General features: G+C 45.8%; 1 protein-coding gene across 2 annotated transcripts in view; it reads left to right on the plus strand.

Annotated features, from left to right (window-relative positions):
• Positions 1-18,744, plus strand: part of DOCK1 (dedicator of cytokinesis 1) — a 431,183-nt gene that overhangs the window by 79,896 nt on the left and 332,543 nt on the right. For both annotated transcript variants that reach the window (XM_088452203.1, XM_088452204.1), the window contains exons 5-8: positions 4,752-4,848; positions 5,222-5,370; positions 8,995-9,130; positions 10,337-10,491. In XM_088452203.1, the coding sequence (XP_088308329.1) occupies positions 4,752-4,848; positions 5,222-5,370; positions 8,995-9,130; positions 10,337-10,491 (537 nt within the window). The remainder of the gene's footprint in view (positions 1-4,751; positions 4,849-5,221; positions 5,371-8,994; positions 9,131-10,336; positions 10,492-18,744) is intronic.

The following is an 18,744-nucleotide window of genomic DNA, read 5'->3' on the forward strand; positions in this document are numbered from 1 at the left end:
GAAGCCTTTTAGCGCATAATTAGAGAAGTAATGTTGTTGTCAACTATTATCTTTTATTTTTAAGGCGTCACGTAGTTTTCGCAGCGCCGTACAGGGAATATACAAATTAACAGTGAAACTAAACATACTATCTTGGGAACGACACAGAGCGGTAATCTGGGTAGGATGCGGACAAGGGGCAAAGGATAGGAAACTCGCTGTATCTTAGCAGCGAGGTGATTCGTAGGGAGGAGAGGCAGGACAGCATGCAGTGAGCCTGTACCCAATGAAGGGCGTGCACATGGTGTCAGTGTCTGTGATAAGGGCTGGGGGACCAGAGACAAGTAGCGCTGGAAGCACGGATACTGCTAGGGATGAACATAAGGCCCGTGAGAGCTTACATAATAAGTGGAGGGGTGAGCAGTTGGAAGGTGAACTGGGGAAAAGAGAGATGATAGGCTTTGAGCAGAAAATGTGTTTTGAGTGCACCTTTGAAGCTTGCGAGACTGGTAGAAAGTCTGACTTGATAAGTGACTACAGGTGGGGGGCGGAGTGGGAGTAATCTTGGAGGTGGGCAGTAGAGACAGTAACCAGGGTAGCATAGATGTGGCTTTCAAGGTAAGTGGGGCGCTAGGGAGTGTGGACATAAATGAGGTTAGCGTAGGGGCTGCCAACCACGGTCCTCAAGGCACACTAACAGTCCAGATTTTAACGATAGCCATACTTGAGCACAGGTGACAACCTCAGTTATTTTGATTTAACCAACTGTGCTTAAGCATGGATATCACTAAAACCAGGACTGTTAGTGTGCCTTGAGGACCGAGGTTGGGAATCACTGGATTAGAAATAGGAGGGTTACTTACATTGAAAGAGAAGGTCAGGAGTTTAAACTAAATTCTTATTGGATGGGATGGGAGCCAATGAAGCCAGTTTCAGTGGGGGAGGCCGATGCAGTGCAGTTGGAAACAAAATTGAGACAGATGTTAATATTAAAGTTCACCTATCACCTATACACAGTGGAGGCAGCCATTTTGAGGGCTGAACCTATGTTAATGGAATGCAGTCCAGCATTTCACTTGAAACTAATGACTTCCATGCAGAACCTCATGCCTCAGTGGTGCCACTAGTGTTTGGTTCTATCTTTGCAGAGTTTGAATGTTCTCTCTGTGTTTGCCTGTTCTTTTTCCTGGTGCTTCGGTGTTCTCCCACACTCCAAAGGGTGGCATAAAGACTCATTAATTGCAACCATTGACTGTAGCAGCAAAACAACCCTAAATCTTAACCTCACTGTTGCAATGTCTTACAAAAGAACTCCTCTTTGGTCTTGTCTGACGAGTGGACATTATTCCAGAAGTTTTGTGTTTGTTCAATTGCAACTTTGCAAACTTCAACCATAGTATTTTTTAAATTTTTGTACAGATGGAGCTTTCTCCTGGATACTCATCAATGAAAGGCATACCCACGGCTGGACTGGTCATCTGGCCCTTCTGGCAAATGTCAGAAGGGCCAATGGCCTGATGGGCCTTTCCGTCGGTCTGGCTGCCTGCCCGAGCAACTCCGCCTCCCTTCGCTCTGCTCAGCCGGCATGCTTAGATGTTGGAGTGTGCAGCAAGGCTACGCCCTGCTTCTCGTGGCATGCCCCTATGAAACGTGGCCATGCACACAGGAGGAATGCCAGGGCCCATTTTAAGCCACAGTCCTTCTTAACCATGTAGGCAAGTAGATCTTGGTACATAGCTATTGGGCTGTAATAAAACAGGCCTGATTTTTGAATGAATTTGCCGAAAAGACCACTCCTGGGACAATTGGCAGCTGACTTCACTGTCCTCCCTTTGTAACTTTTCCTGTAGAATGATGAACTTCAAATTGTTTGGAAAGGACCTTACTTATTACCTTTCGCAAACTGAGGAGCGATGACAATTCCTTCTCTGAAATGATTGTAGATATCTTTTTCTTCTTTGCACGGTGCTAAAGCAACCTGAAAGCTCCAGATCAATTTGCTAAAGGTTCCACTTTTATACAACGGTGGCAGCACTTCCCCATGATCAAATAGTGACGATCACTTTCTTGGCTCAAATGAACACCTTCTTTGATATGGAAGTAATAAGGGTGCAGTTATATATATATATAGTTATATATATATATTTTTTTATAATTGTCATCTACACTTTGGCTTCTTGTTTTTGTTTAATAAATAAGTCAAGCGGGTTTGGGTTATTATTTGTAAATGTAAAATTGTTAAACATCTTAAATTTTGTGAAGGTATGGGGGACTTGTACATGCACACTTGTGAACGATATTCTATTTCACTTTAAATATTCACTTTAAAGAAATTTTCTTTAAATTGACCAGTTTTATGAAGAAACGATGGTTAAAATAAAGACGTGTACACTGAATCAACAACCATTTACAGCCTTGCTGACCTCTTCTTTTTGTTGATTGCAGCCATATTGTAAGTACTTGGTACACCCTTCGTCACTTGTTAATTAGAGTACTACTAGATCAGGTAGTCCTCTGTGTATAGCCGTGGGGACACATTTAGGTTCCTACTATAAAACACACTATTTAGAAAACTGTTTTAGTGTTTGTTTTTCTCAATCAGTATTTATGGTTTCTGAATTTGGGTCATTATTTAGGGCTTAACAAAACACACAATGGGGGTCAATCCTATGCCATGTGACGGGTGCGAGTTACCGTTTCAACTGTGTTAAAATGCCGGCAACAGGCTGGCACCTCGCACCCTTCGCGGCCCATTCCGAGCCCGAATTTGCTTAATTTTGCTCGGCGCCCTATGGTGCTGGAACCACTTTTAAGCGAATCTGGGATGCCGTCAAGCGCGGCTGCTGTCGCAATGACTCGCACCTGCGAGAATATCGAATGGAATGTGATTGACCCCAATGTATTGTTACTGCTGTTGTTATTTTTTTTATTATTAGTAGTACTAGTATTACTAATAATCGTGACTATGGAGCTGTTTCTGAGTTGTGAACAAAGCAAAAAAAGAAAGGAAAAAAAATAAGTAATTAACTTTGCCCATGGACAAACCATGTGGCAATGTAAGGGGTGCAAATACATGTATTTGTTTATTTTTGCATGCAGGGCAACTACTGGCAGCTGTTGCATGTAGCCCACAAATGCTGGATAGCTTTAATTTACACTGCAAACTAGATTTGCGTTTGGACACACCCCTCCCAAATCTAATTTCCCTGCACATTTTACATCTGCCCCACCTGCAGTGCAGCATGGTTTGTCCAGGAGCAAAGTTACCTGCTTTTTATTTCCTTTGCTCCAAAATCCAACCCAGCCCCATCTGCGGGAATGTAAATAGTGTTTGCTGTGTTGTCCTATGGATGGAAAATCCATGCACTATCCCTCTTTTATTCTTTAGCACAATAGCTTTAGAATTGCATCATATTTGAGCCAGAAAAATGCAACATTCTTTGGCACTTTGACAGCTGAGACACTCTAAAGGCGCCCATACATCAGCAATTGATTGCAGCAATTTGCAATCGATTGTGTATAAAAATCTTTCCCTTTTTCAATCGATTGCAGAACTGCCACAATCGATTGAAAAAAGGAAAGAATTTTATTGACCATTGACTGCAAATTGCACGATTGCTGCAATCAATCTCTGCTCTATGGGGGCCTTCAAGTTCTCATGAAAACCATGGAATGCTTTTGTGGGTTTTTAACATGTCTGTGTAACACTTGGGTCCCTGGCTGCCAATGTCAGTGGATGTTTTTCAGTATTACAGCAACCCATACAATGCTGTACATGGCTTATACCATATGACAACTTTTTTTAAATTTAGATTTTTTTCTCTTTAAATTGGGCATCTGCTAGTGTCCATTCTCTAACTACGTTCTCTTTTTGTGCTTCTGTTTTAAATGCACATTAAACCCATTAAAAAAAAAATATTTAATGTTGTACTGAATGTATTTCTGTGCTTTAATGTCATCCGCAAACGGCAGTAAATAAGCTTATTTGACGCTTATTGTGTGTGTTAAAAAAATGCACATGCTCCCCTGCACCTACATCTTCATAAGAGGAAAAGAGACTTTAATGCCTAAGGCAGTTTAACTGACTGTGGGCCTGGTTCAGCTGCACTGCTGAATGCAGATTCCCCGTGTTTGGGAATCTGCGCAGGCGCCAGACCCGTTCTGCGCGTGTGCAGAACGGGTCTGCGAGGCCGCACGCAAACTGGCAGCAGACTGTCAGTGATTGACAGTCTGCTGCCGTTTGTGGGCGGGGAGGGGGCGGCGATGCTCTCCATTTCCTGAAACGGAGGCGTGTCACCGCCGTTGCGGGGGAGGGAAGAAGCCAGGATCTCCGTCGGCTGACGAAGATTTCCTGACCTATTCCCATGAACTGCGGCAGTCAGCTACAGGATCTTATGGGTCACCGCAGCCGGCCGATGGCACGCAGATTAACAGATTCTGCGTTGGACAACACAGCTCGGTGAAGTAATGCACAGGGGGCGTGATGTCTCCTGCTGCATTTCCATAGCTGCAAGGGTCGCAATTGCAAAGCTGCCTGCAATTAAAAAAAAAAAAAAAAAAAAATCCCCATTTGGTATTGAAATAACATAAAGGTTAATCGGGCAGACAAGTTGTTATTCCTGGTAAATCTGGCAAATCACCAAAATGTTAGGATTGACCTTCTGGATGTAAAGTGTAAAGAAATAAAAATAACTAAAAATTGTTTTTTTTTTTGTGTTCGTTTTCTGATGCATTATATGTATAATGCTCTCTGTATTTTATAACACTTGTAGGCAACATGAAACCGTTGTACCTTGTGAGATTCCGCTTGTGCAAGAAGTCACCACAACGCTGCGGGAATGGTCCATGATATGGCGCCAGCTTTACGTAGTAAGTAACGGGAAATGTTCCAGAATTCCGCAAAACAACCATTACTTTTAATGGACTCTGAACTTTGAAAATGTCAACTAATGGTATTCATTATAGCTGAATAGCGGTAAAGGTATCGGGGAGATGCTCTAAGCCTTGGAGAGAGATAAAGTACCAACCAATCTGCTTCTGTCACTTTACAGGCTGTGTCTGAAAAATGAGTTAGGAGCTGATTGGTTGGTACTTTATCACTCTTTGCTTTATCACTGTCCAAGGCTTAGTGCATCTTCCTATAATGTCTTAACGTTTGGTTCTGTATACTGCCTCTGTCCTCTTGCCTGCTGTCATTATAAAGTCAAATCAACGCAATGATTTTTTTCCTCTTTTTTATTAGCAAGATAATCGGGAAATGTTCAATTGTGTAAGAAATATGATCTGTGACCTGGTGGAGTGGAGATCACAGATCCTCTCGGGAACTCTCCCACAAGATGAACTTAAAGAACTGAAAAAGAAAATCACTGCCAGGATTGATTATGGAAACCGGTTTGTAGATTTTTTTTCTTTTTGCTGTTATGTACTATCGCAGGGTAAAGGCACATTACCTATTTATAAACTGGCATTTGTACCTACTTTCCCCCTGTTGGCTTATTGACATTTTTCGTTTCAGATAATTGAAATTTCCTTGGCTTTTGTTTTTGATGTGCTACATTGACAAATATAGTGCCAAAGTAGACATAATAAGGCTTATTTAATATTCTGTGTGAAAATATGATGAAAAGCTATTTGCATTCTGTGCCAGTTTGCTCTTTGTAGAATAATCCTAATTGTAAAACAATCTCCGATGATAAAAGTAAGAGCCAGCACTTTGCATGATTTTTTATAAGCAGGTCGAGGTTTAAATTTGTAGTTTTGCACCAGACTTGCACTAGATGCCTTTTTGTATTGTAAATCAGTTGCTGTTTAGATAGACGAAACTGACTTTCTGTGCTTCAAAGCCAAAATTTCTAAACGCTTGGCACCATTACAGCTATACCATGGAGCCGATTCTCTGAGAGATCTTTTGGTTTGCAGAGTGTTGTGTAACGCAGCATAAAGATTATGTAGTGTCTTTGCGTATAGTATTCCTACAGGGTCGTCTTTGCAGACAAAACCCAAATGAGCTCTCTGTCTCTCTCTCTGTCTCTCTCTGTCTCTCTCTCTCTCGTATCCTTATTCTTTGTGTTTATCTATCCCATGATATGACGGGATGTGTATTTAATAGACTGGTGGATGCAATGCCGCCGGTCTAATTCCCGACACAGGATTTAAGATAGGCGTCGATACCGACTCCTATCTTAATCCCGACGCCGGAAGACCAACCCCCGCCATCCCGATCATCGTGTGCCGGGTAAGTATAACACTTAGCCCGGGGATGGGTGGGGGGGGTTAGGTTTAGGGACCCCCTGGGGGACTTGGGGTTAGACACCCCCCTGTGGAAGGTTAGGGATAGGCTAGGGGAAGGGGGGGTTAGGGTTAGGCACCACTAGGGGGGAGGTTAGGGTTAGGCACCCCCCCCCCAGGAGGGTTAGGTTTAGGCTGCGGAAAGGGGGGGGGGGTTAGGTTTAGGCACCCCTAAGGGGGAGGTTAGGGGGGGGGGAGAAGGGTTAGGATACTTACCGCCAGGTGTCGGGATCTTCTACTGTCGGCCTTCCACTATTTGGAGTTGAACCGGCGGCTGTTGAGCTGTCGATATTTCAATCCCATTCCGATATGACACTGTACCAGGTTCCGATACTGTAGAGATACCCTTCCAGTTTTCAGCCTTGTCCTCTGGATGCGGTAGTGGGAGGAGTTATAGTAGGGGAAAGGGGTTTAACATGAACATCTCCAATGCATTTAGAAAGTTGAGTCCTATGACTAACACAGTTTAAGTTTCTTCCTGTCGCAGTACTAATTTTCAATACCATTGTTCTAAAGCTGGGTTCACACCTAAAGATTCATCTGTCCAATCTGTCTGGTTGGAACAAAAATCTGGTAATGTATGGGAGCAAATGACAATCAGCTATTTGCTCCCAAATGCCTGAAAATTGACAAAAACGATTGTTTGGATAAATTGGTCAAATCAAACTGATTTTAACCAATTTATCTGAACGACCATTGTCTGTTTTTCAGTGTTTAGGAGCAAATGGACGATTGTCATTTGCTCCCATACATTATCAGATATTCGTTCCAAACAGATAGATTGGACAGTTAAATCTTTCGGTGTATACCCAGCTTTAGACAGTAAAAGGACTTTGGTTTTTTTTTCAGCATACCATACTTTCACATGCAGGATAGTTATTTAGTTTCTAATTTATAACTCCATTTCACCTTCTGAATTATTAGTGAATGAGTGATTTTCTTGTCTGAAGATGCACTGAGTCATGTAGCAATTAATGAATATTTGTGGTTTATTATAACCAGGAGGTTACCTTTCTGGTAAGTAGACGCATTTTGCCGTTTAGCCTATAAAAGTATGAATTCTCATGAATATCTCATCCCGTGCATGGCTCAGTGTGATATGGCAATTTTGCATTTCTTCTGACAGTGTTTAGCTTTGCATAGAAACAATTTTGAGACAGATCCTTGATTCCTTTCAAGAGTATAGAATGTAAAGCCTAACCTTCTCCGCAATTAATGAAACCCTTGTTTGTTATTGTGCCTTACCATCTGCCAGCGTATTTGCTTAAAGTTTGCATAGGCTCCAGATGCTCTGTCTTCAAACAGGAATGAACATCTTGAGAATTTATTTTGTTCAAAAACTTCTGACAAATGGCAACAAGACCTACTGAAACGTTCTTCCCTTTCCCAGCAGCGGAAGGGCTGCTGGTTCTTCCTAGGCTGCTGAAGACCATGTTTGTGCACCATCTAGGTCATATTCGTTCTTTGTGTTACAAAGCCTCAACACAGAGCATGGTTTAGGCAGAAAGTCGTTTTACAGTATGCCAGAGAGAGTTACGCAGAAGCCGCTGATTGCAGGGAACCTTCATCTTGTCTTTAGGAGTTTTATATTTAGATTTCTAGCTACCGGTATTATGTTTTGCTTAGCTGGGTTAGAAGTTACATTGGAGTCTTTTGTTCATGTTTTGTTTTAGCATATGTGCATGTGTTTTTCCTAAACATTCTTTTTTTTTTTTTTTTTTTAACAATACACATGTTATCTATTAAACTTTGCAGTGTCCTCTATTCTGTGTACATTACTTTTCTTAGCCTTTCTCTTTTATCTTTTCTCCCTTGTATACCCCCTCTTATACTTTCTTGTCTATATAACATCTACGTTATCCTGAATATTTTCAATTTTGTCTACCTGTTATATAGGTTATTTAGCGAATATATATATATATATATATATATATATATATATATATATATATATATGTCTTATTTATATATGTATCTTTTTTTTATGTTTATATAAAATGTATCTACAAATATCTCTTATCCATCTATCATTTACCTATATTGTATTTGGGCCCGTGGCACTCCCAGCCTCAACTTTTTAGCCCCTCTCCTCACAGTGATCGCAGAAGATACCTTTTTATATGAAATAATCACAAAGATTTCATTTATGACAATATGCTATATGAAATGTTCTGTGTAATTGCGGTATAAGGGATGTATCTACTTGTGCCTCTTGTGAAGACTATAGTTTTACAACTAAAAGCAGGATTTGATATGGGGTTTTGTTTTGTAAAGATTCTTAACTTTTCAGGATATATAGGAGATTATTTAATTTGGCGTTGGGTTTCCCCTGCGACTCATGACCGGCAAAAATCCCTGCGGCGTGGGGAAAGGCTATTCAACTAAATGGCCTTTTTCCCGCACCGAAAAATCGGGATTTAGGCGCAGAAACTAACTGATTCTGCGTAAACTGCAGAATCAATGGGTTTTTTTCCCCCGTGCACGAACTCGATTTAGTGGCTTTTCCGCAGACTTTACCACGCACCTCCACGAGCTGCGAAGTTTAGTCCGACTGCGGGGGTTCGCGTGCGGGGTAAACCCAGCTGCTTATTGAATACCCCTAATAGTATTGCTTTATTGTAGTAACTATTCTGAGTGTGTTTAGAGAAGTAAATATGACACAACTGTTTGTGCAATGCTTTATGGATTGGTAGTCTCCCCACTATATTTTCACATCTCCTCCTCCAGGATCCTGGACTTGGACCTGGTCGTTCGAGATGAAGATGGTAATATCCTAGATCCAGAACAGACGAGCACAATCAGTCTTTTCAGGGCACATGAAATCGCATCCAAGCAAGTTGAGGAAAGAATTCAAGAAGAAAAGGTAGAGTACATTATTACTTCTAGACTTCAATTGCCCCCGCTGCTGCCATTTTATTTCTGCATTAGTAGAGGAATAATGTTTTATTTTATGCCTTAAATATACTTTTGTTATGTAAAACTGTCTATAGGGTGTAGATTACATATACTGTGCAGGCAGCCATTTTGAGAACAGCAAGGACCTTACTGAGTTATACACAAAATGGCCACACCACTGTATGTAGGCAACAGGTTCTCTCTTTGTTCCCTTTAAAAGAAACAATATTGCCATATGAGAACTGCCTGGAATACGTAGATTGATTAGTATTTTCACACAATCTTACCTCACAGCAAAATTGGTAGGAATTACCTGTGGACAATTTCACCAATGCCATCGGCGTAGCCGGAAGTGACGAACCAGAAGCTGTGGGGAATGGTCTTTACCTTTTTTTTGTTTAATGTTGGAACACAGCGTACTAAATGAGATCCAGGTAGTTGTCTGCAAAGTGTCATCATTGCTGCTCTCGCCTCTATGCCACAGTTCTGTTACAAAGGGAATAAAAGTTAATACTCACGGTTGTTGTCAGTAATACATTCCTGAGTGGCGTATTCCATATGTCTATTATAAAATCGCTTATTCCACTAATGGTGCCTAAGGGCAGCTGTACCTTCTACACTGTGGAGGACAGGGCACTTGTGACTTGTTTGGAGTAGGTGGATTTATTTGCAATTGCTTAATGTAAATTCATGAACGTAAGGTTTGCACCCAAATCTAACTGTTTGGCGTTCACTAAGATAGAACACCAAGTTCTATTTACTTCCTACAGGCATTATCTCAACCTGAAGTCCCCACGAAGGCTCCAATTATCATGCATCCCCTTTACTGATGTCTCCAGTATGGTTCATACTGTCAGTAGGATAGTTGTAGTCAAGAATACTGCAGCTTATAAAAATTACTATGAGGGAGGGTTTCTGGGCTGGACCACTGGAGCGATCAGGAGGACCTGCTGGATCGGGGGATCCCTGGGGTGAAGGGAATTAGAACTTTTTTTTTTTTATCTTATTTTAGTGACCTAACAAAATCTAATAATTATTATTTCTTTATTTTTTTTTTTACATACTTCCATGTATTTATATAGATGCACCTTTTAATGGCCCTCCACTCTTTTTTTCTTATTTGTATTAGTTTACCTTCTATGCATTGTTTCATTTTTTTTTTGTTTTCCTATAGTCCCAGAAACAGAATGACATCAAGAGACAAGCCAAGTTTGCTGCCACGCCCTCGTTTGCCTTGTTTGTTAATTTAAAAAATGTTGTCTGCAAAATTGGGGAGGATGCAGAAGTTCTCATGTCTCTCTATGATCCTTCGGAGTCCAAGTTTATCAGGTTAGTGCTCACTTTGCAAAGAACCACATTGTGTGATCTGACAATTACCAGACTCGAGAAACATTTTCTCCTGCTGAAGCTCTTCTCTCGAACGTCTCTGCAGCTGCAGTGTCGTATAGGGTTAATGCATAACTGGCCTATTGCTACTGTAAGGAATATCAGGAATTTCTACTTCAGGGTCCATAGGGTATCCACAGGATACCTTGGGGTATAGGTGTGACGTCAGTCGCAGGGCACCAAAGAGTTAAGCTTTCAGCCTCCCAGGATGCACTAGGTCCCCCTCCTATACCCCGCCCCCAGGCCAAGGCACCTCAGTTTAGTTTGGTGCCCGGCCGGAGTCGGGTGCACCTGTTGGAGTGGGGGCTAGAAGAGCCCCTGAAGCTTATTCTTCATGCAGCTGTGGCTGCACAACTGGATGAACAGCATGGACAGTCAGTCCTGACGTCCATGCTGTCTTCCCTACACCCCGCCGGTACCAGAACGCCGGTACTGATCCGGGGATGCTGGTGGGCGTCTGGGGTCACAGCTAGCGGTGACCCCAGATGCTCCGGACCATGGCCGGATTCAAGGGGGACAGAGGTAAGCAGCGGGGTCCCGTGGTGGGTCCCCGCTGATCACATGGTCCTAAGTCCCCAGGCAGGGGGCTCCCTGGGGACTGGCTGCAGCGTGGAGCCAGGCGACCAACCTGCGCTTCCACTACCCCCTGGGACAGCGGACCGCAGCAGAGCGGTAGCGCTGCGGCGTCCCAGGGGTTAAATGCATGCCAGGGGAGCGCGCCTTCCCTGTCTCACAGCCGGCGCCTCCCCCGCTGCACACAGCCCTCTCTGCACTGTGCTGACTGGTCCTGTGTCAGCGCTCCTCCCCCAGGCCAGCTTCTCTCTGCTCCTCGGCGGCCATCTTCTCTGCAACGCATGGTGAACGCTGCTGGAAGTCTGGAAGGAAGCATCGTGGTCTGGGTCCCCCCGCATACCTCTCCTCCGCTGTGGCTCAGGTCTGTGTATGCAGCGCTGTGTCCTACCAGGCCCTGTGTCTGTGTAGTTGAGTGATCAGCGCTGTTAGTGCAGGAATTGTTATTTCTCTGCATTGTATGTGACTGTGCTAGCGCTGCCTGTAACTATTCTTCACTAAACTGTCAGCTTTATTACTGTCCCTGTTCTTTCTGCTAAAGCCCTTGCGGTGCGGTGCTGCAGGGTGGTCTCTCGCCTATTTAATACTTAATTGGTGAGAGAGGTCACATACGTGGTGCCATCATGTCTGAAAGTGATTTTCCCCTCCGGCTACAGTGTACCACGTGCAAAGTACCGTTAGCGGAGGGGGAGGGTAGCGCGGAGGGCCTTTGCCGGCAGTGTTGTCCATGGCGCGGCCTATTACGGTTACAGCACCGGTACAGGAGCCGCCCTGGGCTTGTTTCGCTCAGGCGTTAACAGCTTTAGTGGGCCAGTTAGCTCCGCAGCCCGCGTTTACTCCGATGGGTTTGTCCCAGAGGTCTGTGGTGTCGTCACCCATGCAGGGGTTCCCACGACAATTGGTGGTACCCCACAGTCTCCCTATTTCCCCGCTCCCGGGTTCTCAGGAGCCAGCGTGGGTTAACTCCCTGACGAGTTCTTTACAGCACTTGTCGGATGTATTGCAAGGGGAGTCTGTGATGCGGCCTCATAAAAGGCCGGTGGCGTCTCTGTCCGCTCCTTATGAGGATGACGAAGGGACGTCTGATGATGGGGAGATTCTGGATCCTTACGATCAGGAACCTTTCCATACTAAGGACGCTGATGCTAAGTCCAAAGTATATATTCCTGGACTTATTCGGGCGGTCCGCACAGCCTTGGTGATTGAGGACGAAGTTCCCCCAGCGGCTAAATCTAAGTATGCCTTTTTCAAAGATGTGAAGGGCGATGCCACAGTCTTTCCTCTTTCGGGTCAGTTGGTGGACCATTTAGAGGAGGCGTGGAAACAACCTGGCAAAAGATACCAGCCGCAGAGACGCCTGGCGGTGGCTTATCCGTTCGCGGATAATTATTTTGCTAAGTGTGAATCCCCTCCACAGGTGGATTCTCACGTGACCCGTCTTGTCCGTAGTGCCACATTGCCGATGCCATCCATGTCCTCCCTTAAGGATGCTACGGACCGCAAGGTAGAAATCTGCCTGAAGTCCGCTTATTCCCTTGCAGGGGGGGCAGCACGGCCGGCTATGGCCATTTGCTGGGTTGCCAGAGCGATGGAGCGCTGGGCGGATTCATTAGAGGCTTCTTTTGAATCCGACTGTCCGGCCGAACAAGCGGAGTTGATTGGCAATCTCCGTGATTCGGCCACCTACATCAACGAGGCGGCTCTAGACATTAGTACTCTGGTGTCTAGAATTTCTTCAGCAGCGGTAGCTGCTCGTCGCACCTTGTGGCTGCGATCCTGGAAGGCGGACGCAGATCCAAGAAAGGTCTGGAAGCGTTGCCGTTTACCGGAGAAGTTCTCTTCGGTCCGGATCTGGATAAGATTGTGGCCACGCTGGCGGCAGCCAAATCTGCTTGTCTCCCGTCGGCCGCTGCTCCTTCTGGTTCTGGACCATCGTCCTTTCGGTCATCTAGGGCCCAGGGCAGGCCCAAACCACAGTCGTTTCCTCGACAGGCTGGCCCTAAGAAATCGGGCAAGCCCCGGAAACAGGCATGGAGTACCAGACGTCCGGCCCCCAAGCCAGATGACAAGCCTGCGGCCTGACGGTCCGGGTCTCCCCTTGGGGGATCCCAGGGTGGGAGGCCGCCTGCTGCAGTTCTCCCGGTGTTGGTCGTTCACTACGACAGACACTTGGGTTCTGGAGGTGGTCTCTCACGGGTACGCCCTCTCCTTCCGGCACAGACCCCCGGCTCGATTCTTCACCACGGGTCTACCATCAGACCGGAACAAGGCTACGGAGCTGCGGAAGGTATTGCACACTATGCTCCAGGCTGGAGTTATAGTGCCTGTTCCATTCTCCCAGAGGGGCCAGGGTTTCTATTCAAATCTATTTTTGGTACAGAAACCCAATGGGTCATATCGTCCGATTCTCAACCTCAAAGCACTCAACAAGTCTTTGCGGGTCCCGAAGTTTCGGATGGAGACCCTACGGTCCATCATTCTGGCGCTGGAACCTGGGGACTACATGGTGTCATTGGACATACAGGACGCTATGGCGGTCATGGCGGCTTCTCTGCGGCTGCAAGGAGTCCGCATGTTGCCGTACTTGGACGACCTGTTATTGGTGGCAGGATCTCCAGAGCTCCTGTTACACCACTTGGACCTGACCATTGCACTGCTGCAACGGCACGGCTGGCTAATTAACTGGCAGAAGTCCACTCTAATCCCGTCTCGGAGGATTCTGCATCTTGGAGCCTTATTGGACTCGGGACAGCAAAGGATCTTCGTGACGGAGGACAAGATCTCTGCTTTACAGTCAAGGGTGCGCAGTTGTCTGCACAGCCGCCGGGTGTCCTTACACTCGGCGATGAGGTTACTGGGCTCCATGGTGTCGGTGTTCGACATGGTGGAATACGCCCAGTTTCACTCTAGACCTCTGCAGCACCTGATCCTGTCCAAGTGGAACGGGCTGCCTCAGTCTCTGAAGTTCCAGACGATTGTGCTCACCCCGGAGGTTCGCCTGTCCCTTGCGTGGTGGCTAAAGATGACCCACCTCAACAAGGGATGTCCGTTCTGGGTTCCAAATTGGGTCCTGTTGACAACGGACGCCAGTCTTCGAGGCTGGGGAGCAGTTTCGGGTCCACACTTGTTCCAGGGCAGGTGGACACCGACAGAAGCGGAGCTTCCAATAAATATCTTGGAACTCCGTGCGGTCTTCAATGCTCTCCTGCAGGCACAGCGGTTTCTCCAGGGTCACCCGGTGCAGGTCCAGTCGGACAATGCTACCACCGTGGCCTACATAAACAGGCAAGGAGGAACTCGCAGTCGGGCGGCTCTCGTAGAGGTCTCTCGGATCCTGGTTTGGGCGGAGCGCAATCTTCCGGCCATATCAGCGGTCTTCATCCCGGGAGTGCTAAATTGGGAGGCGGACTTTCTAAGTCGCCAGGACGTTCATCCAGGGGAATGGTCCCTGCACCCGGACGTTTTTCAACTACTGGTGGACAGGTGGGGTCTTCCAGAAATCGACCTCATGGCGTCCCGGCACAACAACAAGTTGCCGGTGTACGGGTCTCGCACAAGAGACGAAGGGGCGTCTCTGGTGGATGCTCTGTCCGTCCGGTGGACGTTCAGGTTCGCATACCTGTTCCCTCCGGTCTCCCTTCTTCCACGGGTAATCCGGAAATTCAAACAGGAAGGAGGGACGCTCCTGTTGATAGCTCCCGCGTGGCCCAGACGGCACTGGTTCTCAGACCTTCAGGGTCTGTCCGTGGACAGTCCTCTGCGGTTGCCGCTACGACCGGACCTTCTGTCTCAGGGTCCTTGTCTTCACCCGGACCTGACTCGGCTGTCTTTGGCGGCGTGGCTGTTGAGACGGCCATGCTGAGGTCCTGGGGGTTTGCCAGCTCTATGCTGTGTACCATGTTACGAGCTCGGAAACCGTCTTCCGCGAGGATATACCATCGCGTGTGGCATACGTTCTTCCAGTGGTGTCGACCGAGAGGTTATGCACCGCGGGAGTTTCGTCTGTCTCGGATTCTCGCCTTCCTGCAAGCGGGACTAGATCATGGGCTTCGCCTTGCTTCTTTGAAGGTACAGGTTTCGGCCCTATCTGTCTGGTTTCACCGTAGGATTGCTACAATCCCGGATGTGCGCACCTTTATGCAAGGTGTTCTCCGTATTCAGCCGCCCTTTGTTCCACCTGTGGCGCCTTGGGATTTGGCTGTGGTCCTGAGGACTCTCCAAGGACCGCCGTTTGAACCACTGGGCTCAGTGGATATTAAATGGCTAACAGCTAAGACTGTTTTCCTTCTGGCCGTTGCTTCAGCCAGACGTGTTTCTGAGTTAGGGGCTCTTTCTTGTAGACCCCCTTTCTTGGTTTTTTTTTTCATGGGAACAGGGCAGTGCTCCGCACTCGGCCCGAGTTTCTCCCCAAAGTTGTTTCCCAGTTTCAGGTTAACGAGGAAATAGTTGTTCCGGCCTTTAACTCACCGGGTCTTTCCGTGGGTGAGGCCTCTTTGGATGTTGTGCGGGCCTTAAGGACTTATGTGGACCGCACTTCTTTGTTTAGGAAGTCGGACGCTTTGTTGTCCTCTATGGCTTCTGTAAAAAGGGTTGGCCTGCTTCAAAGCAAACTTTGGCAGCCTGGATCCGTATGGCTATTTCTGAAGCTTATCTTCATGAAGGCCTACCGGTCCCTCCTTCTCTGAAGGCTCATTCCACTAGGTCTGTGGGTCCTTCGTGGGCAGCTTGACGTGGTGCCTCGGCAGTTCAGATCTGCAAGGCTGCTACGTGGTCTTCTGTCCATACCTTCGTGAGGTATTACAGGTTTGACACCTTCGCCTCTCAGGATGCTTCCTTCGGGCGGCGGATTCTCCTTTCTGCACAGGAGCGTCCCCACCCTTAAAGGATACTGCTTTGGGACATCCCCAAGGTATCCTGTGGATACCCTATGGACCCTGAAGTAGAAAATATGAGATATGGTAAGAACTTACCCTTGTTATCTCTATTTCTACGAAGTCCATAGGGTTCCACAGGACTCCCGCCCTGTCGCACCTGTGCTGCAGATGGGCTTTGCTCTGGTCACCGGTTTTCCGTCTCCCTCTGGTGAGAATGTGATTCTTGTATGTGTCCAGATCTTTGTTCTCTCTCTTCCTTCTCCTCCTCCGGCCTATGGCTTGGTAACTAACTGAGGTGCCTTGGCCTGGGGGCGGGGTATAGGAGGGGGACCTAGTGCATCCTGGGAGGCTGAAAGCTTAACTCTTTGGTGCCCTGCGACTGACGTCACACCTATACCCCAAGGTATCCTGTGGAACCCTATGGACTTCGTAGAAATAGAGATAACAAGGGTAAGTTCTTACCATATCTCATATTGTCGTTTGGAATGAATTCATGTCCTAACCAACGTCTAAACCATCCACTCACCTCCTTCCACAAGATGTCAATATCACCAGTAGAATCGCATGAATATAAATAATAATTGATTGATGTTTAGTGGAACTTTGTGACGCAGTGCAAATGTCAGTTGCCAATACAGGGTGCGAATTGCTGACTGGCTTCACCCCTTAATAGAGTGACCAGTAAGGGCTGCGTGATTTACTCTATGTTCCAGTCTGTTATATGATTTCACAACCGGGTGCTTATAACGAAAAAAAATATAATAATATATTAAATGGATGACAACCAGCATGCACAGCAAGAGAAAGTGGTAGTGCACCATTGTTTATATGCAGAAAACTAGGATGGGTATGAGAATTCCGGTTAACTATACTGTGATTACAGATCTGCTCTGTTCAAAAAGCAGGTAGCATTTTGTATCTATGTTGAGCACTTTAAAATGATATTATAAATCTGATTCTGAGCCTGAGTCATCTGCTGCCAATTTTCATTACTGCTGCAGCAATCTTCCTAATACCCGATGCTGACGAGAGTTCCCGTGTGTCTATGCTGAGTATCCGCGCATCTGCATGCCAGCCGCCCACTGCTTTTCCTTCTGCAGACGTCACTGTTAGTATTGGGGCTTGCACTCGCCCCTGTGTTGAGTGCAACAGATCTGTCTGAAATAGACATCCCGTCTTTGTAAACTTCAAACGAGCATTTCACATGGGCCGCATTCCCCTGTTCTGCTGACGCTGATTCGATCCACCAATTGGCATTCAGATCAATGATCCACAACCTCTCATTGAATCCAGGAAATTCAACATGTTCAAAATGGCCGACTCGCCAGTTTCCGAACATTTCTGGGTCGAAATCGGGGGAATCGAGATTGTCCAAACCCCAGCAGATCTTGGAATTCTCCTGATAGAGCCTAGACGTATGGGCCACATAAATCTGCCTACATGCACATGGCACTCCCACAAGACAAACCAGTTCCGTATTTTTACCTGGTCACTGCCACTCAGGTCACCCATTTTAACAGGATGCGCGGTCCGTCAGCGGACAGGTCAGTCTGTCTGCACTCTCCATCTTTGTGTATATACATGGTCGCGCTTTTGCACAGTCTGCAGTTGCTTTCTAAGCGATCATGCTCTGTTTGCTGATATTCAGGGGATATGCCGGCAGTTGGACTTGCGTCCGGTCTACGTGCCATCCTGCTATCCGCCAAAATTGTGTATATTTCTTCTACAAGTAAGCCCCCAGTTGTACAGTGTTCTTCTGCTGGCGGGATTGATCATGTGTCCATGGTAGCTGGTCACGTCCTATAGAAAAATAATATAGAATTATGGTTCTTTTTGTTTGACTGTTTATTAGTAAAATTAAAGTTTGTAATGTAATTGGAAATTAATGAAGGAGAAAAAAATAACACATGCAGTCGGTAAATGGTTAATAAACTCTATTTGTTTCATGGTAATTAAAGCAATCATCTGAAATTAATGCCATTAGTTTTAAGATTCCTTCGCTTCTAAAGCACTTAAAGTGAATGTCTAACTGGAAATCTGAAATGTAATTTTATAGTAAATAACAAAACTCTTTCATTATAATGATGTTATTATTCATATGTGCTTGATTCACGAACCTGCCATTACATAAATTTAAAACCCTTCTAATCTGTGCAGCGGGAATTCTTTTAGCTAATAAATGTATCTTATCCTAAATAAGACTAACATAATATAAATATATATGGTGCTAATGCAGCTTTGGTAGCACTGCGGGTGTAAATGTATTCCTATAAAAAGCGCATGTACAGATAGTGTACATACAGCCATACAGAAGTGCCCTCAAACATCATTACTTCAGTCGCGCCAAACAGTCCTTCTCGGCGCACCAGGTCCCGTTTGACTCTTTCTAGCGTCAGGCGTCTTTTTTTATTTTTTGCCGAAAATGCTTCTTAGTCGCTTTTCGTTCTCTTTGATGAGAGTAGAATTTTTTTACTTTGATGTTTTGACTAGTTGGTAATCTCAAACTTCTGACTCATTTGTTCAAACATAAGGTGCAACTCCTATTCTCCTGGGTGGATCTGATATTGCCTGAACGTCATCTGCAACCCTGTTGTCTTTTCCCGTTACTTGAGGTGCTTGGGGATCTTTGGTTATTCTCTGCCCATGATATCAATGCTAATATCTCTATTATCACGCGCCTGCTTATAGCGCCTCTTTGTCCATTGATGAAGGCTTCCACCATCTGGTTGTTTGAAAAGAGCTTTAGAGGCTT

The sequence above is a fragment of the Taudactylus pleione genome, unplaced genomic scaffold (genome assembly GCF_031769625.1).
Source record: "Taudactylus pleione unplaced genomic scaffold, aTauple2 ptg000034l, whole genome shotgun sequence".
In the NCBI taxonomy this organism is placed as follows: Eukaryota; Metazoa; Chordata; class Amphibia; order Anura; family Myobatrachidae; genus Taudactylus; species Taudactylus pleione.